The sequence below is a fragment of the Anneissia japonica genome, unplaced genomic scaffold (assembly GCF_011630105.1).
Source record: "Anneissia japonica isolate Jap-2015-1 unplaced genomic scaffold, ASM1163010v1 scaffold287736_len1891122_cov214, whole genome shotgun sequence".
Lineage (NCBI taxonomy): Eukaryota > Metazoa > Echinodermata > Crinoidea > Comatulida > Comatulidae > Anneissia > Anneissia japonica.
In genome coordinates, this window is record NW_022756106.1 from 105,237 (window position 1) to 129,066 (window position 23,830).

Below are 23,830 nucleotides of genomic sequence, written 5' to 3' on the forward strand. Positions count from 1 at the left end.
TACACGCATACATATGGTTTCTTGCTATATTTCTAATGGTAGAGGGTTGTCTGACCTTTATAAATTGGTACGCCCTCCCCAGGGAACCGACGCTGTATTTCAATTAATGTTGATAATATTTACTACACCTATCAAGGTTGGTCTCCAACCAAGCGGATCATTAAAAAAGTAAAAGACCTACATACACAGCCCAACTATATAGCCTACTATTTCTGAATGGAGTTGTTGTAGTCGACTCTTGTTAATTGTAACATATTCGTATATATGTATGTATGTTTACATATGTATCATATAAACAAATAGATAAATAAAAATAACAGTGCTCAAATAGGAACGAACATCATGTAATAATTGTATCAACGATTGTATTACTACTTGATAGTAAGCGAACAGTCACTTAATTCATCGTGGGGGCTCGGGGCTCGGGTTCCAGTTACGCGCTGCTCAGTCAGTAGGCTTAATGTGCAACCATAAATGAAAACTACAAAATCCTTTCTATGTTAACACAACTATAGTATTTATTAAATAAAGGGGGATTACAATGGGGGATTTAAACGGGAACTTAAACTAACCTAACAACTACTCACGTGAGAACAACTCGAAGATAAAACACAATAGGCATAGTTCATTCAGCAACTGTCCAATAATATTAATGGTGTTCGAATGATATGCAAACCATAACGAAGGAACAGCGACGTATTTTAGCGAAAAAGTCCAAAACAAAGTTATGAAATATAGAAGCGAATCCAACTTGAGCAGGAATGGCAAATGGCGATTCAATTAAATCATCAGTCAAGAAATCAAAACGTTATCCGAGGTAACACCATCAACCATCCCATGTCGATCAGACATGGGCCTGGGTATTCCTCCAGCATAAATCTCGAAACTTGTAACAAAAATTATAATACTCCAGCTACTAAACTTTAGATTGGGAACAGCAGCCTACCCGATCTCCATTTAGAGTCAGTTCGATCAGAGCTGAACGGTGTAGACTCTGCCCCATCTGTAGCATTATGTTGGTACAGTACTGTACTCTGATGGAATAGCCAAATGGCCAGAGCCACGGCCCTCGGGCTGAGATACCGCTTTCCTCTCGCTGGACTAGATTTCTTTCTCCACTGCTCCTCTCTATCAAACTGTTCAGTGTTTTAAAGGAGGACATCACGACTCCTTGTTCGCGTCTTAACGTATTTCATTGGTTTATTATTTTTATTAATCATGAGAAAATTTAATTCTTATTGGTTCCTAGTATTGGTTAACACCCCTAGGAGCCCAATCACACTTGAAAGTTACGTCGGCCATGGGCCGCCTCAGGGCCGGCTCATTGAGTGTGAACAATCCATAAATGTTAAGCCGGCCCTGAGCCGACCTAAAAGTTAATCCGACTTTTGAGTCGGCTCAGGTCCCGCAATGCGGGCCCAGGGCCGACCCATCTTTATATCTAAACGTAAGCCGAACCTCAGCCGGCCCAAGTTTGCTCTGATTGCTCGATTTTGACATCTTATCTAACCACAACATTTATTCGAACTGACTTGCGCGAAAAAACACCATTGAGAAATAAAATTGTTATGGAAACTGTAAAGTAATTTGTATTTAGTTGAACAATTGTTTTTGAATAAAAGTTTTTATATAAGGTCTCCATATGCCTAACTAATTATTACTCACAGCCTCCGTGCGAAGCATAAGCATCACCACAAACCAAGTTGTAGGCATGGGGAATACCACGTGATACAAAGCTTACGCATGGGCAGTTTGACAGATGACGACTTTCTTTTCTACGGTTAAAGAATTCCAGTAGATAAAAAATATATTGGCCTATTACAAGCTCAAGAAAACCCCGTTTTTGTATAGCACACATTAATTTAACAAGTTTATATTCTAAAATTATAACACTGTATAGCAGTATCATTTTATCTGCGAACGTCATCCTCACCAACCACGTGCGTTTTGTGTCCGTGAAGCTACTCACGTGACCCCGAGGACAGAAAAAAAAACATAATCGTCTGTTTTTGTTATGAGCGAAGCTGGTTCTAAAAAGCGTCAAAAATTGTTTGTGAATGAACCTAATATGAAAATAATTATTATTGCCAAATAGATAGATCTCGATGCTACTTATTCACAATCAGTGTCTCCGGTCTGTGGCCAAACATTGACAGCAATATAGGCCTATATAGAAGTTTACAATATACAGGTATGAACTTTCGAAATCGCGAGTCTGGCTTTGCAGAGAGTAAAATCGAGCTGCGCTAATTATAGGCCTTGGTTATTATAAGAATTATCGTCGCCATAATCATGAAGCAGAATGCTATCCGCTTAAAAAATCGAAAAAGTATAAGGACAATTGAAATTAGGTTCATGTTTCGCGCAAATTCCATGTGTTTATAATAATAATAATAATAATAATAATAATTATGCTAGGTTGTGATTTACCGTTCAACTTCCTGTCCTGCAATTCATCGACCCGGCCCAAAAGAAGAAGTGTGAACGTCCGTAAGGCGGCCCTGGGCCGACTAAAACCACTTAAAACAATAACTGTGAACGGAAATGAAGTTGAGTCGGCCGTACAATCAAGTTTAAGTGGACATGACACAGGAATGTACAATACTCTGACTAAATCCAGGGGGAACAACCTACCAAGAATAGTAGTACTGTTGACTATAGAAAATGGAATGCAACAACTCAGGTTAATACCTATCCTGTAACTGTATTACTTTAATCTAAAGGGAAATTTAAAAGAATAGCAAAATAAATTAATTAAATAATAAGATTCAAAGGCTTAATAAACACAAAAAATACACACTACTACATATATATATATATATATATATATATATATATATACATACTGTGTATATAATATATATATATATATATATATATAAATTGTTACAATACTGTTAATCCTATTTCTTCATTCTTAATCATTTTATTCAAATGTAACCGAACTGGATGACGTTAATCGGCTTGACATATAGGTCTAGAGCGACCGAAACACAAGTATCCAGTTTTAACACATGGTTCAACAAAAAAATATACAAAAAAAAACAACTTAGGCCAAGTCTGAATACTTATATCAGATTACATTTTAAAGAGTTTAGTGATGTGTGCTGAAAAACCTGGGCATAAAACGATTAACCATTTTTGTTTCGTTTGCCACTATTATAATGAATAAGTGGAGTTGAATAGCTTGGTGGTTAAGATGCTTGCCTTCCAATCCCAGGGAAACTGGGTTCAATTCCTGCCAGTTGCAGGATTTTTTCTCACGACATAAACAACTCCACTCCCTAATATTGTCATTTAGTTTGTGTAAACCATCGTGTGTGTATGTTTGTCTTGTGTAAGGGATTGTCACCTACAAGTAGGACAGTGATATATATTCGCTATTGGCAATCCTTGGCACATGGGTTGTGTGCCTAAAGAAAGAATAATATTAATAATAATAATAATAATAATAATAATCTGTAGTATGTGTCCTCCATTACATTTTAGTCGATAACATTTAACATTTAACTACCAGTATGTCTTGAAGAGGGTTTCCTTATACCCGATTCACACGTGAAGTTAAATTTAACAAAAAGTAACAAATTGTAACCGAGCGATCTCCCGAGTTATTCCTACCGAGATAAAAAGCATTCACACGCGTCTGTAAGGTAATGCCAAGGTCGTGTAAAATTTATTCAGTGTTTATTCATTGAATCATTTTTTCACCTACTGCGATATAGGTCTAGCCTAGGTCTAGTTGAGAACCCCAGTCACAGATGGACTGTTGAACTCACCATCACAGTAAACATTCGAAGCAATCAATGCCCTTAACAACTGCTGTACTACTACTACTACTAAACTAGGCATAGCTTCCAACGTTTCTGTCGACTCTTGATAATACTAGTAATAGTACTAACACCATCCTGACGTTCATTTTATGTATCTTCTTCTTCTACCATTACTAATTAACATCAATAACAAGGGTAATTCATTCATCATTGAGAAAAACTAGGCCTATCTATTTCTAGTGGATCAGAATCGTATACAGAAGGAAGAAATCAGAATCGTCTGCAGAAGGAAGAAAATTCAAAGAACCCTGTGAAACACAGTAGATTGTTGTTGTGTTGAAATCCCTGCGCATGCGCAGATCCATCCATGCTACATCTCGGAAGCTTTACCAGAAAGATTACCGAGACGTTCCGAGATTTTACAAGGATATTACACGGAGGTACTTTCACACGTGCCGTAAAATGTTACTTTCGGTTACATTTTGTTACCTTTGGTAAGATTTTTGTACGTGTGAATCGGGTATTAGTGTACTGAAGAGGGTTTCAGGTGAAGGTTTCCGGAGGAGGATAAGGAAGTTGAAACATGTTGGCACGGATTTGTAATCAGTAATGATATAGTTGTATCTTGTGTTTCAAAACAGATCCATGTCAGTACCAAGATATTTGTGATCTCTCCCCTTTCAACTTCATTTTTTAAAGTCAGACTCCGGAGGAAGAAAAACGTTGATATGTTGTAGAACTGATTTTTCTAAGTCAGAAAAAAGTTGTTTGACGAAAAGCTGGGGAATGGTGAACGAGATACAGATTTTTGAATATGTAAAAACGGGGGGGGGGGGGGAGGGGAGGGGGAAGGGGGCGTAACCGCCCATTTTTACACCTTTTCCCTCAGTTTTTAAATATTCAAAAATATGTACCGTATCTCATTCACCGTTGCTCAGTTTTTGAAACTACTTTTTCTGTCTTAGAAAAATTAGTTCTACAACGTATTAAAAAAAAAAAAAAATTTCCTCCGGAGCCTGACTTTAGTATACAATACTTCCAACTGAACCCGTAGGCTAGCTGATATTCAGGGTCCTCATTAATATGTATAAAACTACTTAATCTACTAAAATATAAAAGGCCTGCTATAGTAAGATTAAACATACTAATTTAAACATTTCAAAATAACATTAAGAATAATTTTCTGTCTTTCATTGACCTTAAATTTGTTATTGTCTTTTTCATTTTTCTTATTTACACTGCAAGGCTGAAATTGCTTGAAAATTAAAAACAAAATAATTACAAATTGAGGCTGAGGTAAAATGTTAAAAGAGGTTTTTATTATTTTTTTAAATAGAACAACCAGTACTGTAAGTATTTTTATGTAGTACCCTAAAAATGCAGTACAGCAATATATACCGCTGTACAGTAATAATATTCTATCTTTGGGAAGTATGTAAAATAAGAACAAAATAAGAACATTTTAAGACTGAAATCGGCCAAAAAATAAGAACACTGAGTCTCGGTAAAATTTTACTGGTTCTTATTAAAAAAAGTGTAATTTAAGTAGGCTTAGTTCCAACTATTCTCTTTCTCTATGATTACATAATCATGCCTCGAGATGTTTAACACATTCCCTGTAAATAATTTTTACTATTCTGAAGGTATAATACTGTATAATAGTTATTGTATTGCTGCCTCTATAGCAGAGCAAGTTTCTTTGAAATTATGCAAATTACAACATGTGCTCAATGGCATACTTTAGTGGCTTTAGCCTTGATTTTGGTGATTGCCATTAACTTATTTGTAAAGATTTTGGCTGTGAAAAGGAATTGGGATGCTGTCTACCCCTGGGTCTGTTGCATTAGCAAAGGCATGCAGTTCAAATCTATTAAAATCAAATTGAATTCATTTTGAATCTTTCCACGACATGCCTATTTCAAAAATGACTCACACTGGAGGACAATACACGACTTTATTCATAATTGTTAAGAAACTCGGGAACCAATTATGGGTGATGGAAGAATCTTCTAAAAATCAAAGGGAATTGGATAGCCATCTGTTTAATTGGTAAGGCATAGATGGCCGTACGATGGAAAGTGGGGGGGGGGGCATTCATACAGTAAACAAAGGGAGCAATGACATGGCACTGACTGACAGGAGAACAAAATGAAAAAAATGATGGCGAAGTGTCACATTTAAGTGCGAATAATGTGGTCTGAAACATGACGATCATCAATACAACATTGATAGACATATCTACGGTAGGGCCCTTGATGTTTTTTTCTCAAGAAATCAACACAGTGATTTATTGTTAGGATATGCACATGTCTGCTTATGGTACCATCATCTTTCTGACGTGTCTTGTGATATTTCACGCTTTTTCAAACGAGATATGTTGTTAATGACAGAAACTCTACCTCATCTGGCCTTTCCGTTTCTTGTTGTTTAACTGAAACTTAAGGATTTACTATTTCAGGCCATTTAAGTAGCATATGAATACGCCTATAATTTGCAAACTACTGTATATAACGAGATTTGGATTCGATTCGATATAAGAAACGGATGTCATTGGTGACGGGTCCTGACAATAAGCAAGTATTTTCTCACGACCAGGGAGAGAACAGTGAAATTTCACTGTTCAATGCTCACGACCAAACAAACTCTATTTACTGAGCAAATTAACCTCTATTCAAAGCAAATTAACCGGGCGTTAAACGCCTGTGGCGTTTAACTTGGCAATTTGACGATATATAAATAAATTTTAAAATACAGGTGAACGAGGTTGAAGAATTCAAACAAGAACATATTACACGTGCATAGATTTCAAGGGCTTTAGAAATCATTTAGTTAAACATCTTCTGTATACACTGCACTCACTTGATGACATCAGCAGTGGACGATTATACCATTTTATACAAATATTTTAAAGAAACCGCTTTGGAAAAACAAATTAGGCTGGTTACATGGTTTTCGAGGTACTTCTGTTAGATGTCGTCAAATAATAACTTTAGTTATTATCATTTTAATAATTATTACTTTAATAATTCAAGGTTAATCAATTCTTCGCCTTGGATATTATCAAGACATTTACTAATAAAATATTCATATCATTGTTACCATCATTGTCTGATTGCCACTAGGCCTATAGTGATTGCTATATGTACATTATCATCAACATCATCATCATCAGTATTATCATCGTCAGTATCAGTATCATCATCACCACCACCACCACCGCCTTTCACCTTCATCCTATTACGTCGATCCGTTCGCTATGGTTGCTATGGATGGTTTCAGTTACGCCTGTATCGTCTCAGTGGAGTGGACATAGGTTGCTTGTAATGGATGTGTGTAGGTCATAATAGGCCAAATAACAATAATTTCTTGTTTCCCGTCCCCTCCCTCACCATTTTTGGGCCCTCATAATTTTTTTTGTTATTTTTAAAATTTTAGGGTGTTTTTACATCGAAAATGCAAAATTTTAATTGCTGACACATTTTATAGTTTACAAGTGCATTTTTAAACACAAAGAACATGGTAACAGAAAGAGAAGCAATGGCAAGACTATTGACAAATTGTTTACAACACATATTGCTACGCAGAGAACATTCTTTAGCATATTTTAACGAACTGTGAAAAATAACAAATATCAAATAGGCCTACAAACTCCCTTGTAGGTTTCACGGGGTGAGTTGTTATGGCTTAGTGTGGTCTAAAATGTGATTTTAGAGTTACTGTAGACCATCCACAATATTAGAGATTGGCAGTCAAAATAACGCTATTTGGATAGGCATATTATAATTTGTTATTGGACGACAGGACTGTCCGATAGGGGAGGGGAAATTCCCGGTCCTCTACTGGCTTCACAACTTATTACAGGCTCGTCATCTTGTAGGCCTACACACCGACTCACCGAGTGAAATTTTAGCTGACGGTCAGTTACTCTCTGAGCCTTGTGCATAGTGTTTGATTTTGCTTTAAATTATTAAGCTTACAGCGCATAAAATCGCCGTTGTCTATTCGAAAAATGACGGATGTATTAATGGACGATTAGAAAGATATTTTGTATCGCATCTTTATAAATAAGAATCGGGTTTCATAAATCATTTAGGCCTACTTATCCGCAATGCGGATTAAGAGGTTGCCATACCAGTGAAGCATATGTTCCATATATTATCATAATTATTATAGAATTGACCTGCGTGACCTAGCCAATTGCCATACTGCTTTGGCATGTCATACAATCGAATGCAAACATACAGTAAGAGTAAACCACGTTCAACAAAATCAACCATACAACAGTCTTTCATTGTATACTGTAGTGCCACTTATAAGATCAAAAGTTTCCCTTTCCTCTTGAATACACATGGCCATTTAAATAATTGCAAACTATTGTCAGAAAACGGTTATAATGTAATGTGGTTGTTATCAGGAGCGGATCCAGAAATGTCCAAAAGGGTGGGGGGGGGGAGGGGGGGCCGAAAGTTGGGCCGATTGAGACACCGGAAGGGGACCGAAAGTTGGGCCGATTGAGACAACAGTGTCGTAGGGGGTCCGGGGCATGCCCCCGCGAATTTTTTGTGTTCTAGACGCCCGAACATAACATTTGAGGCATTCTGGGCTATCATTTTTTTCTTTTTCTCTCTTTTTTCCCTTTTTTTTTACCTCTCAAAAGGGGGGAGAGGGCCGGGGCCGGGCCGCCCCCCCCCCAAATCCGCCCCTGGTTATAGTGCGTTGAAACAGAAGATCTTTGTGTCCTTGGACTTAATAAAACATTGGAAGGGCAACGCTTTGTGTATAAAATATAGGGAAAGACCCAAAATATAAATTCCCCGTATACTTAGCTTGTTAGCACTGGGTAGAAATGGATACCCTCAGTACTTGTGGCAATATTTCTATTTCTATGGTAGTTTATGCTGTTGGCTTGCCCAAAAACAAGAATATCATATGGTTTTCCTATTTTGCCTAATAAACTTCGACGGAAAAAAGGCTCACAATTAAGGCGGTCACTTGTTATAGGGAGTCACTTAAAACACTTATCAATGCAGTGGTCCCAAGTTGAAAGACTTATGGAAGAACTGGTTAATTGACATCAAATTGTATTGTGGTACCCATTACCAGCTGACTTCCCGCAGAAAAACAATAGTAAAAACATGTAAATATAATACATTTGCGGGAAATAATTTATCCGGATCAGGCAATGCCGTAGCCAGGATTTTAAAAAGTGCGGGACAATATCAGGGTGGACCCACTTTAAGCGTAATTCAAACAATGTGGACCCATTTTACGCAAAAATACGAAAAATCTGGACCCGTCTCCATTTTAAGTTAAATATGAGAAATCTGAACCCATTTTTCAAAAAGTCCATGGACCCATTTAAAATCACATAATTTGGACCCATTTAAAAAAATGTGGACCCATTCTTTGTGGACCCATAGAAAAATTGTGTGGGACTGTACCAACTGTCCCAATAGCTGGCTACGGCATTGGGATCAGGCGAATATGGGTGGGTGCGAATATGTGGAAAGTGGACCAAAATGGGGGGGGGGCGCTAATGACATAGGCCTGGCCCTTCTGAAGTCGAGTGAGGGGGGGGGGGGGCTCTAATGACATAGGCCTGGCCCTTCTGAAGTCGAGTGAGCCAGGGCAGGGCCCCCTCGCGCCCAGACATTTTTAATATTTTGAGGTCTTAATAGATTTTGAAGATGCAATATGAACTGATTACGTTTTTCGGTGGCAGTCCATGGGATGGGGTGGGGGGGGGGGGGGAGCCCCGGGGGGGGGGGGGGGGGGGGGGGGGGGGGGGCAGGGAGGCACCTTCAGAGTTGGAGGGTCGATATGGTGGGGGCAGAGGTAAGAAACTTTTTAAATTATGGCACACCCCTATGCAGCCGGAAATGCCACTCTAAGACTTTTTTTTTTAACTAGGGGACCCAATGTAATTTCAATGTAATTGAAATCATGTGGAAATGTCATTAACTATACTACGGGTTGACATATGTCAACATACTATGTAAAATTATAACACATGGTAAATAAAACATTAAATTTACACGTAAAAGAAATAATGTAGGCCTAGGTCTATTGCACAATGAAAAAAGCCTATAATATTATTGGGCATTGGAAATACTAATTTTTTATCATAAATGTAAATGTTATATTATAAATAAATGTAATTAATGGAAATTGCGAATATGAGCAAATAATAATTAATACAAGCGCTTTACGTCGTGAGATGTATAGACGTCAAAAATATATAAAATCGAGAATTCGTAAAATAAGCCTTATAGTCTGATCTGATTGAAAACAGGGTATTGAAAGCAATAAATTCCTTTTGTTGTTGTTTTGAAGCGAATACGTCCACCACCTACCGGGCCAGGAAGGGACTTTAACCTACGGGGGACGTGACGGATTCAAGAATTCGAAATAGAGGAGAGTCCAAGGAGAATTTCACCGAAATAGACCCTGGGTCCACCCACCTCAGCCGGCCCCCATCATGGTTGGGGTTGAGGAAAAGAAAATTTGATTATAGCACCTCCAGATGGTCGCAGCCTTGAATATAGCTTATACCTCCATGGTGAAACCTATAGAAAGAGAGAAGATGAGTTTGTACGTGGCGAGTTAATTGACACGCAAATTCCTCAAAAAGCTTATAAATACAGTTAAAAGTCCTTGCTTGTATACAACAAGAGGCAGTCCTGGGAAACTGCTTTGATTGGTCAAGGAGTTTTGGTGGGTGGATTTCTGGAACGTGAGAGTAGTGAGTCTTGACTTTTCTATCCCGGAAAATGTGGACCTTCGGTAATTTTGTATTTATTTTTTTTTGGGGGGGGGGGTTTGTGTACGCAGCCACCCGTCGCACTACCCCCCCCCCCCTTGCTTACGGGCCTGCGGATTGTTAGGGAAATGTTTCCCTTCTTAAGGGAGGGAGGGAGGCCGCCTTCTCGCTTTCCGGGAAACTCTGTGGGAGACTTCCGTAGGCCTACGGAAAAAGATGTATTTTCAATTATGCTAATTTGCATAAGAATGGATACACAGTATTTGTTAATTTAAACAAACATAGAAAATAGTATTTGCATTCGGACCTAACCGTAAATACACGTCAGTAATAATATACAAAATAGTGGTACTGTATGCATATGCAAATACAGAGTTAGTTTACATTTTCCCAATTCAGTGAACGACTTTTTTCACAGACTTTAATAATTGACTTGAATAAACAAACATATTGCTCTTTTAGCACGAGAAGAATTTATGTCGATTGTTCGTTCCAAGACACTTGGTCTAGGACATTTATTGATATTTCATACTGGTATGTCATATAAATAATGCCATGACGTTTAATCAGATCATTTATATACCGCCATTATCGGATAGACATAGGCTTTCGAGATCGATCGAGCTTAAATTGACGAAATTATAATTACACTGTAGAGGGCAGTAAGCTCATTGATTTGGTTGTAATAAATCGAGATTATTGCAATTGATTGTTGCAGATTGTTACACGCAACAGATTATGGTATTTAATTGGTAATTTCTTATCTAATTTGTACGCTCATTTATTGGTGATTTAACCTCATTAAAAAATATATATCTAATACTGTAATATTAGGACGGTAGGGCCTACATTGATATTTCCGTTTGAAGTCCTGCACATTTGTTAACGAAACAATCCATAATAATTCATTCGAATTCTAAATTCGAAAATCTGGTAGGGGAGAGGTACTTTTTAAAATAATATATTTCACACGTATCGTCACATATATATTTCCCCCCAAAAATGGATCATTCCGGCTTGGCGATCAACCATAACAGCTGATCGATCAGAACAGTGCCACAAATTATGTCGTCCCACAAAACGCACGTGCTTACCTACAGGCTTTCGCTGTTCGTTTTGTAAAACCTTAAGCCGAGCACTAACTGCGTCGTACGACCGTCGCACGACGAATCCAACTCCGCTCCCCATGAGTCCTAGACGACGCGACGCCGTCTGCTGATTGTCGGTGACAATCTGAAGGGATCGTTGTTAAAAACGATCTGTTCCGTGCCTGCCGTCGCGTTGCGCTCTTTATAAAATCGCGTCGACCGATGACCGCAGGCCGCACCGAGTGACCGGCCTTAGCGAAACGGACCATTAATTTTGTGAGCATACGTTTTATTTTTTTTGTGTTCATTTACAGATGACTACCACAGTTGTCACTCACCAACCAGGCATTATCGCCCAAAGTCAAGTCGTTGTTCAGGTCAGTAGGATTTCAGTTGCTTCAATTGTCATTGCATTGGCATTGCATTTTTTTTAAGGAGTACTACTGTATTATTGTCATTGGAGGGCTAATAGGGGACGTGACAGGAGCCAGCTGGGAACTGAGGCTATTTTAACCCACTCTAGTGTATTTTTTAAAATTTTTATTTTATTCATTCATTGTTCAACAATATAAAAGAGAAACATAGCAATGGTACAAGCAAAGCTAAAATGTGTATTTTTGGTCAAATTTTCAGTGGTAGGGTAGCATGGGGGCACAAATCCTAATTAAAGACCCCTCCAAATAAGACCACCTCTATTTTATAGACTACAGCGATAAATGCCTTTCATTTTTATGATCTTGGCTACAAGACCATGAACCACAGTCCCAAAAATGGCTAGTCCTATATTTTGTTAAGGGAGACCTGCAACAACACATAATGCACTAATTTTACTTTGAATATAATAGGTAATGGTCGTAAAAAGTAAATTTACGAGCATTTGTAATCTCGTAATGCTTGTGTAATCTCTTTAAATGATCAATCATTTTGTCGCAGGTTACTGAGCGCGACTGGAGCACAAGCTTATTCGGCTGCTTCGAAGACATTGGCTCATGTAAGTAAAGGCCAATCTTTATGATCAGTTTGAGTTTCCCCATTTTTATTGAATTGAATAAATAGGTTACCACCTCAGCATGAAGCCGATGCCCCCAGTAAACCCCAGTTCAACAAGTGGGGAGTGGGTGGTATTGAACATAAGTAAAAATTCATTGATATGTTGCCACAATGAATCTTTCGGGATTGTCAATCAAACTTACTAAACTGACCAATCCAAACAGTGCCAGGAATACACACGTGCCCTATACACCGGATATTCCCCCCCCCCCCACAATCAGAAGTTGAGCATTTTGATCTTATCCAACAAACTCTATATAATGAATGACATTTTTTCCTGTTTGGATCAATTTAGGCCTCTGTGGTTGGTTGTGTTACCCATGTTTCGCTTGCCAGGTAGCAACTAACGCCGGCGAGCATTGTATTACACCTTGTTGTGTCCCAGGAGCTATGATTGCCCTCAGGCTGAAAGTCAGAGCTCGACTGAATATTCAGGTAGTACTGCCTACTTACTCTCTTTGTTTTGAAATAGAACCATTCCTACAACTTGTCCTAATTACATGTAGGCCTACTGTAATTATGTATTAAGCACGGGGTGCTATACACACTGAGCTCGCACTCATATGTAAGCTGCAATCCGCAATTTATATGGAAATTTGGTTGGATTGAATTTGTCTGCTAATCGCCCATGGGCTACAACGAACGGACTTGATAATAGAAGAGGTATTTTACAGGGTATAAACGGCGCCTCGAACAAAAACTAATAAAAGTATAGCAACTAATAGGAGTGATTTTTTGCCTTACCTGACGTGATATCGTACCGTACGTCCCCAAATACTAGCGAAAAAAATTCGTGATTCAGGTGGGAATCGAACCCACGACCTCCCGGTATCTAGCCTGATGTCTTAACCATTAGACCACAGAGCTTGCGCTTGGTGACTAGTGTGATGAATCCGATCCCCTAGCAGCAGCGGGTACTGCAAGTGCTATAAAGATATGAATTTGAATCACTTCTATGAAATATCATAGAAGTGATGTTTTGCCCTACCTGACGTGATATCTCTCTGACCCGTAACCATGGATTTGAAGCATTCTAGCATATAAATGATGTATTTAATGCAAGGGGAAAGGGCGGTTCAGTTAATCAGAAGGGGTTCGCTCGAAAAAAAAAGGCCGGGTTCGTTTAAAAAACCCTTTCCCCTGGTTGTGGGCTTACTTTGCAACTTTAGGCTTAGTCGTAGATGTGCATTTCATGCATTTTACAAATAAAATAACGAATACACATTCTCTGTTTTTGATTTGGAATTTTTGAGGTTGGCTTCCATTGTGTTTTCGTTTGTCGAATTACTTGTGAATGCAAGGAATTTTGCCTGCGGGCTACGATTGTATTGTACTAATACAGTATCTCATGTATTAAATTTTAAAATACTGAATTGATGTTTTTTGTAATTTTGTATAAATATCACTATTATTTTAACCCTGAGTTTGATGTTGGCTTCATTCCTTGATCTTAAATTTACGAATTCTTACTTTTTATCTTTCATATCGGTAATACAATAATAACATCGGAAAGATATGGAACGGGCATTACTCATTTTTGGCTGGGTTTTCTTGACCATTTAAATTTTTTTTTTCGGCAGGGATCTTTGTGTAACGATTGCCTTGTTGATACTTTTTGCGGACCTTGCTCAGCCTGTCAGATGCATCGGGAGATCAACAACTCCTCCAACGGTCACTTGCAGTAAGGCAATAGCGCCTTCACCATGCGACTCTGACTGACCAACATTATCATCCTATTATAAATCCTATACTGTATTTAAACATCAACGTAGTTTACTGTTCAAAATGAAATAATTATAAGAATTGTTAAACATATTTTTATCGGTACACTATTTTAACGAATTTTAAGACTGTATTACTGTTTTTCGCGGATTGATTCAATCTTGATAAAGTCTACATGCTTCCCATGACGGAGATGAATCGTTTACAATTTTTTGCGTCAAACCCAATGCCGTAGCCAGGATTTTCTAACAGTGCGGAATAATATCAGGGTGGGCCCACTTTACGTGTAAATTCAAATATTGTGGGCCCATTTTATGCAAAAATGAAAAATCTGGACCCATTCTTCTAGTAACTTTTAACCCATTTTAGGTTAAATATGAGAAATCTGGACCAATTTTTCAAAAGGTGGACTCATTTTATGCATAAAATTGCATAATTTGGACCCATTTTTAAAAGTGTGAACCCATTATTTGTGGACCCATTAGAAAAATTGTGTGGGACTGTCCCAAACTGTCTCAATAGTTGGCTACGGCATTGATCTAACCTTCTACATCTATTGATTTTGTAAGAATATAATTACCACTGTTTTAGCTATTCACATTTATATGACTTTCGGATCTGAGTAGTATAGGCTATATTGATTGCACTTTCATATAACTTTTACACCAGCAGAAATATTTCATAGCATAGTTCCGTATCATAAGGTTTGTCGGTAACCTCGGATGTTCGGCTAACACGGGTTGTCTTCAAACTTCAAAAGTCCAACTGTTGCTGCTGGTCATACCATAGAATTATTAAAAGTACTTTACCAACATCTACAAACACTAAGTGTAATAGCAGTGGTGACGTTACAGCCGAAAATAGATAAGTTTATATATAACATTTATATACTGCTTTCATTAACCTTAAAGAACATTCTGAAAATACCCCGATTAATTTTGGTTTCATTCTGCTCAATATATTGTAGTATATTATTCAATACTGTAGTGTTCTGGTTTTTGGTAATCAAGAAAAAATAGCGACGTAGAGTAGTCGTTTCCATTTGTATTTTAATATGTTAAAAATCAATTAGCATTTTGGAAAAATAATGAATATTTAACACTATTGTTAGTTTTGTGTATATAACTGTAGCTCATGATCATGCATTCATTGTTTTGTATTTCTATTAGAACATGAAGCTATATAATTACCGTATATGATTATAGCTTCATGTTTAGAAGTAGGCCTAGCATTTTGTGCACCTCTGTGTTCTGACATGCTGGAAGACAGGTTTTTAATAGGCATTGCTTTCTGTGCTTTCTGATCTTTAATAAAGCTATAAAAATAAAACATTCTTGTCTCAGTACTGTTTGCTCAGTTAACTGTGTTATTATAACATACTATAAAGTTAAAGACATTGTGGTGTTTGTAATATAGGCCTACCTGACCTCTCACTGGCTAAACCAAGAGGCACGGGATTTTAATCGGCATTTTTTTGCTAGGACCATTGACTCTAAATTGACCAAGCAGGAGTCGCTACTACGCAGGATATAAAAAAACCCCCCCTCAAAATCGATTCATAGGCGCCCCTATGCGTTTCTATAATATTCCCACCCCTATTTTTGTGGGTTATCTTTATGAATTTCTTTTAAAATTATAGATAGGCCTACATTTATTCAAAAGTTCATTTACGTGGAAGCGACATATGGAGGAGGAAAATTTTGAGATAATAATTGGGTCTTCGTTTTATAGACATCCTATGTATGGGTGTGTCTATGTCCCTATATTTTTCTCATATTTTAGGGTGTGTCCTTGGGCAAGACACTTAATCTACGCTGCCTCTCTTCATCCAGGAGTATAAATGGACCCTGGTAGGTGGTGAATTCGGAATGACATTAGTAGAGCTGAATTTCATAACTAACCTCGTGTAGCGGAGGAGATTGCACATTGTGTTTCTATAGATTCTACATCTGATGAATAGAGGGGAAATTGCCTTTTTATGCAGTTCTTCGAAAATTGATGGTCCGCTTATAAATCTTATAAATATAATAGAAATTACCAGGGTCTTGGTGGGTCGATGATTCAGTGAGGGGAGATAGCAAAAAACTTGAGCGCAGTGATTTTGCTTAGAACATTTCTATTGAGGGGAGGTTGCACCCCCACCTCTAGATACACCACTGGGCTGTATAATAATATATTTGAGCGGCCATTAGGGAAAGGTTGAACCTGGTTCTTTTACGATCGCGTTGCTCACGCAAACGAATCAGGGTGCATTGCTAGCTGACCTGCGCAATCGGGAAGGCACCCTGATTCGTCTGTGAACCACAACTGTCACGACTGTCGATAGAGTGAGCGACTCTATGGAAACCGAGCTATAACTCTGGATCCGTGCCTGAGAGGTCCCTATTCTGAAAATTTTCTATTTCCTCAGTTGTTGCTAGACCATCGGACTCCAAATTGGCAAAGCGGGGCTCGCTAATAAGCCGAACAAAAAAAATCCCTCATTATCGATTTATAGACAGCCTTTAGGTGACGTCTTCGTAGGATAATCGAAATGAAGATGTGTGCTTATAAATCCTGTAAATAAAAATACATTACATTTACATTTACATTTTACATTTGATTGTAAAAGCCTCAGAATCTTTGTTTCTAGAATCTAGGGGCGAGGGATGATTAATTAGTGTGGGAAAGCTAGTTCTCTATGATAGCCGAAAATCACTAATGAGAAATTTGTTGGCACTTCATTTTGACTATAATGGTGATATGATGCTGATGAATTTTACTGCAGGAGTGTCATTTCCAGCCAGCTAGAGGTACTATTTACCCATATTTCGCGCCTCAACTCCAACCAATGTGGGGCTGAGATGGTGTAAATTAAAGTAGATACATCAAGGTCATTTTCTTTTAAAAGTTATATTTTCGATGGTCCATCACACAGATTCAGATTATTTAGATCTCTATGATTGCCAAAAATCGCTGATATTGTCATGAGAAATTTGTTGTCGCTTCATTTCGACTATAATGGTGATGTGATGATGATGAATTTTTCTACATTAGAGTCATTTCCGGCCATCTAGTGGTACAATGTACCCACATTTTCTAACCATGGTGGGGCTGGGATGAGTGTGAACTCACGGCTTTAAGTAAGGTAAAGTAAATACTTATCACAAAAGACATTGCTTTAAAGTTTTATTTTCTATGGTACATTACACATATTATTTAGATCTCTATGACTGCTGAAAATTCTAGATAAAAGATCATGAGAAATTTGTTACCGCTTCATTTTTTGACTATGGTTCATGTGATGATGATGAATTTTACTATTATAAGAGTGTCATTTCCGGCCATTTAAGGTACTATTTCCTTAAATTTTCTATGTTACATCACTCATATTATTAATTAGATCTCTATGGTTGCCGAAATTTGCTGATTATGAAAGATCGCGAGAAATTTCATAATAAGGGTGATGTGATGATGATGAATTTTACTATACAAGAGTGTCATTTCTGGTCATCTAGAGTGTAGTACTATTTCCTCAAATGTTCGCACCTCAGCCGCAGACATGCTGGGGCCGATCTCACGGAATGCCCCCCCCCCCACAACCTTTCAAAACAGATCTGTGCCCTTTTCGCTAACATGCTTGGTCAGTTTCTTCAGGTGGATTCGTGTCTGACAACGATCAACCATTTGTGCAACAAGCCACTTTCATTCTAAAATGTTAACTTGAAAATATCTCAACTAAATTTTAATTTCTTTTTATTAGTTCTGTTTTAGTTCCTGCTTTTCTTGTGATGCTTGTCACTTTCAATGCATTTGCTCCTTGAGTAGTTTCGCTCAAAAACTTACTTAAACATGTGTGCTTGTACGACACGCGTCCAAGCTCTGTTTTGATTGGTCAATTGTTACGTTTATGTAACACCCTGGAAAGGTTCCTTTTATTATCATACACAATTTTACATTTTCTCAATGATTGAACAAAAGTGATTAAAAAATATTGCAGGCACATTATACAGTACTTGGTATGAGAATAGATAAGTATACCGTATTTTAAACACGACTGCATACAAATCGTAAAATCGAAAACAAACGCAAATAAATATGTTCAGAGCACACCAAGAAACTGCTTTATTCCCAACTCTGTATTCCTTATTGCTTATTAATAATCTGCAAGATTAATAATCTGCAAGATCTTTAAACATGATTGCAATTAACATTTAAGCCTATAATTCAATTCCCATGATTCAATTCAAAAATTTATTTCTGCAACAATTAATCCTGATTTAATTCTATGATTATTACTTAACTTCAATGATATACAGTAATTCAATTATTTGATTTCCTAATCCTGTGGTTTTTATTACATAACTTAATCCTATGATATTGATTTGACCTTGATTTAATTCATTAATAATTTATGATTTTATTTCATTTCTTAATCCTGTGGTTCAATTACATGAATTTATCCTGTGATATTGATGTCATCCTGATTTAATTCAATAATTTAATCGGACTATGATTTTATTGCCATGATTAATTATACCAAAAACCACACAATATTAATAATTGCTAATTAGAAATTTAGTATGTTAAGAGTCAAAAATATAACCTACATTTATCTGTGAAAATCATACACATACTTGTTACATAATTAAATAACAATCACAACATAACAATCGTAATATATAACAGTTTATCTGCTAACAGTTAATTTTTTTTAATTAATTTTGGATATCACTCAATAGTTCAAGCAGGAAAAAATAGCATATCAATTTTTTGCAGTGAAGATGATTCTGGTTTTGACAGACAAAACTGATGGCACAGAAAACAACTCTTGTTTTGGCACATGTACGTTTCATTTAAGATGGTTGAATTTTAAAAAAATGTATACTTGATTGACAAGATGATCCATTAGAATAGAAGCAAGTTTTTGGTGAAGCTTGCGCACTTTGATGATACATCGGTTGTTGGAAAATTTATAGTCTACAAGTTATTTTTCATGTACACTGAACATACAGCAATTGTCCTAGCATTTCATCTGTTCGGCAAACATTTTGATTTTAATCTCTCTTTTTGTATTCTTCAATATTCATCATGACATAAGCTGGTATTGTGCAAAATCCGAAAAAGAACACCAACACAGCTACACCATTTTCCTGTGGAATACAAATTGGGAAACAATTCAAATTTAGACTTTCTGAAACCAAAAACCTTATTTATTCAATTCATTTAGTCTTTGTACTAGCTTACTCCAGTAGCCCAAGGTCTACTGTAAATTAATAATTAGGTTTAGCACTACTGTAGTTGTAAGGTCTAGCCATATTTTATGTTTCATTTTATCTAGGCATACATGTAGGGTGGCAAAGGTTCCAAGTTGCCTGAGTTTACATGCCATCTCCCAGTCTCCCGAATTTGTTTGAGTTCTCCCGAATTTAAAAAACTAGGACTAGGCTAGGCCTAGATATGTTGTACTTACAGTACAACCACAAAATTTTAACGTACGGCCTGTAAAAAAACATTCGCACAGTAAAATATATGATATTAATTACTAGGCCACATAAATAAAAAAACCAGAGGTATCTTATAAATTATGTTTATGACTCGACTCCTCAAAAGCTGTTAATGCTATCCATAGAACTATTAAACAACTAGAGTGCTGACAAGATGGCGGAGCAATGCAGAGTTGTGTATGTGTACCATCCAAGATGGCTGCCGTAGGAAAGCGCCACCTTCAGGCTTAGTATACATATTATTACCATGAATAAGCCCTCTGACTGAATATTATTTCATTAATGATAATTAGTATTGATAATGACAAATTATTAAACTGTCGTAGCCAAAAAGAGGCCAAGTAGAGCATCTTATTCAAATATTAAAAAGAATTAAAATCGTGTACATTACACCCATACACCGCAATGCTCGAGTTTCAAAATACGGGTAACTAGCTGTACTGAACTTTCTGTGTAAATTGAGGGCGCAATTGAAAATGACAGTGCTCAGAGGAAATTTGATTGACTGAATCTATGGCAGCCATCTTGGATGGTACACACACACAGCTCTGCGTATTTCGAACATCGAATACATTGCTGTTAGCGCTCTAGTATTCTTATTATATCTCTATGATGCTATCAGAACCTTTCGACGTTGAGGGCGCATTTCACCAACTGGCGTGAATGAGGGCGCCCTTCACTTGCAAATTCTCCAGTCTCTCAATTTTTCTAGGTTTACGGGTTGGGAAAGTCTGGGTGGGGTTGGGAAAGTCTGGGTGGGGTTGGAAAATCTGGGTGGGGTTGGAGATTGATGCTTGATATTTTGATTAAAGTTTGGTGACCTGGTGTTGCCCAGTTTTCCATACCATTACCGCTACTAATTATTATTATACTGTAGGCTAAATTATTACTAGATTACAAAGATACTGTCTGTACTTTTTTAGTCACTCCATCACAGATAGCACTAACCTAGGCAAGCAGGCTAGACATACAGTAAGTAAGGTACCTTATCCTAGCCAATAGCCTAGGCCTACCTAAGCCTAGACTAGGCCTAGTTATGCCTATGGAGGGTGCCGGAAAACTCATACCCATGCCCACTCTAATTAGGCCTAGGCCTACCCACTTTGCTTTGGCAAACCTGTACCCAAATTTAGGCCTAGGCCTCGTCTCAGATCAATCAAGTCGTGCCCAAGAATTCGATCCAACTCGGCCACAACTCAGCTCGGCCACAAAAAGTTTGTCTACAGTCAACACGGCCACAAGTCAACTTGGCCATAAATCAACTCGGCCACAAGCCATTTACTGGTACTACACTTTAAAGGAGTAATTCATCAAGTATAAAATACTAATTTGGGATTCAGTGTTTCGGCATTGATTTTGTCATCATCAGACATGATGATAACATGATTGATGTCGGAATGTTGGGACTGGGCGGGCGCGCTGGTGTTTATTTGGTTACTCGGAGTGTGTGCTATACTTTCTTATTTGAGATTTTTTTACTACATTGTTTTGCTTTTATAGTTTTATACTACTTATATGTATACGGCCTTGCACGGCCTTGATGAAAAACACCCTTGGGTTTATCAAGTTTTACCGTGTTGAAATAAAGTATTTATTATTATTATTATAATTCTTTAAGTATTACTTATTGTTATTATTATTATTGCTGTTATTATTGTTGTCATTGTTGTTATTATTATTATTTTTATTACCGTTAGTTTTAATTTTAATTATTAGTCTTAGCATTAACATTATATATTGTCCATATTTATGCTGATATTATTATTATTACCATATAATTAATAAATAATTTTCAATTTATTATTATTATTATTTATTAGTCTTAGTATTATTATTTTAATAGTAATTTAAAAAGTTATTGTTATTGGTGTTTTATTGGTATTTTTCTCATATTATTATTATTATTATTATTGTTGTTGATTGTTGTTGTTGTCACCTTTATTATCGATATTATTACCCTATTATTACTAAGTAGGCCTAGTATTATAAGTATCATTATTATTACTAATTAGTATTACTATTATCATAAAAATAAACATATCTTTAATTTATTATTGTTGTATTACTGCTATTATCACCTTCAATATCGTTTTCATCACTAATTAGTATTATTAAAATACATATTTAAATATCGTTATTATTACCATACTAGTATTATTACTATTAGTATTGTTAAAATAAATATTACTATTAATGTTGTTGTTATCACATTTATTATTGTCATAATGACTAATTACTATTATTAAAGTAAATATTACTAATTTATTGTTGTAATGTTGTTTAATATTATTGTTGAAGTAGAATGTTGTGAGTAAACAGAAGATGAACACATTAATAAATAACTCTTTTTAATTCGTAGGCAATAGCATTCAAATCACTTTTGAAGAAAAAGGATGCAAAAACTGAGATTTACATTTCATTTTAATAAATAATAACTTGCGGCCGAGTTGACTTGTGGCCGAATTGACTTGATGTAGCCGAACTTTTTGTGGCCGAGTTGACTTGTGGCCGAGTTGACTTGTGGCCAAGTTGACTTGCACCCGTCCGTGCCCAACACTGGCTGACTCGTACACACATGTATGTGTAATAATTACAATAATTACAGTAATTCCTACCTTACCTTACCTTACTTTAGCGTAATAATAAAACAAAATTTAACATTTAAATTTAGCCTGTTTTCCACAGGGCAGGTTAGGCCTATGGCCACCTAGGCTAAGCCTAGTCCTCCTAGCCTAGTAGCTAGTAGTAGTAGGCTAGGCTCCTAGGCCTAGGGTAGGCCTTAGCTAGGCCTAGTAGTAGCCTAGCCTAGGCCTACCTAGGATACCTATAGTATTAATGATAGTAGTAAGTACTGTAACACAGTGTAAGTAGGCCTAGGCCTGTATTACCTACCCATGGTTGATTTGGTCTAGTTGGAGCAGTTGCATTTATAGATCTAGATGGTTGCATCATATTCCTCATAACTGGGGTTGCCCGCATAAAAGCGTTCCTTAAAATTCCAGACATTTTCCTTCACTTCTTCTCAAAGAATCTCAGTTCTTGAATGGCAATTCCAAAATGGCGTTAGTTCTTCATAACCGACAGGGGGCGCAATATGAAGTATAAAAAAAAACATGTTGTTATAACTATTTTTCTAAGAAACAATAAAAGGTGTTTGACGAAAAACTCAGAAACAGTTTATTTTTTATTATAATATAATAATAATATTTCGGGATAAAGAAAAATACTTAGCATACACAAAACGTTATTATAACATTCGCAAACGTTGTTTCTGGCAGGCCTATGTCACAGACCTTGATGTAATATTAAAAACAACGTTGCACCATGCGTTGCTCCTGCAAGCGTTATTTAAATAATAATATAAATACGTATTGGTTTTATTGTTAGCTTAATATTTTGAGTCTATTTATACCTTTACTTTGATTGAAGTTAAAGCATTAATGCTTATTCGCCCCTTTGTCTGTCTCTTGCTTTAAACTTTTTGACAGTGTTCCAGTCTTGATGTAAATTGGTTAATTGCCTGCGAATCCACATCTTCATCCGATAAGCTATTCCGGTCAATTTTCTATTGTACCGGTATTGTCTATTATATGTTTAAAAAAATAATATCACCTTTACAGTTTAATAATAATAATAATAATAATAATAATAATAATAATAATAATAATAAGAATAATAATAATAATAATAATAATAATAATAATAATAATAATAATAATATTAATAATAATAATAATAATAATAATAATAATAATAATAATAATAATAATAATAATAATAATAATAATAATAATAATAATAATAATAATTTCAAAAATACACTTTTGAATCAGTGGCATACGTCATGCGGTGCGTTCACAATAAAACTATCGACCACATACGTAAAAAAAATAATTCTAAAAAGATATTTCAATAAAATATGCAGGAGATATTTTCATTCTTAACCTAAACTCA

The 23,830-nt window shown here is 36.4% G+C and overlaps 1 protein-coding gene and 1 long non-coding RNA gene across 2 annotated transcripts in view; one reads left to right on the plus strand and one right to left on the minus strand.

Moving 5' to 3' along the window:
* LOC117123917 (placenta-specific gene 8 protein-like) overlaps nucleotides 1-15,721 on the plus strand; it is a 17,688-nt gene extending 1,967 nt beyond the window's left edge. Inside the window, exons 2-5 of the mRNA XM_033269986.1 lie at nucleotides 11,933-11,995; nucleotides 12,552-12,609; nucleotides 12,964-13,103; nucleotides 14,249-15,721. Of these exons, the coding sequence (XP_033125877.1) occupies nucleotides 11,933-11,995; nucleotides 12,552-12,609; nucleotides 12,964-13,103; nucleotides 14,249-14,353 (366 nt within the window). The 3' untranslated portion in view covers nucleotides 14,354-15,721. The remainder of the gene's footprint in view (nucleotides 1-11,932; nucleotides 11,996-12,551; nucleotides 12,610-12,963; nucleotides 13,104-14,248) is intronic.
* Nucleotides 15,722-18,466: 2,745 nt separating this feature from the next.
* On the minus strand, nucleotides 18,467-23,127 carry LOC117123952. Its single transcript, XR_004447909.1, has 3 exons — nucleotides 23,113-23,127; nucleotides 22,769-22,945; nucleotides 18,467-19,522 (listed from the first exon to the last, which is right to left on the minus strand). It is a non-coding gene; the product is annotated as an uncharacterized LOC117123952 (long non-coding RNA).
* Nucleotides 23,128-23,830: the final 703 nt, after the last annotated feature.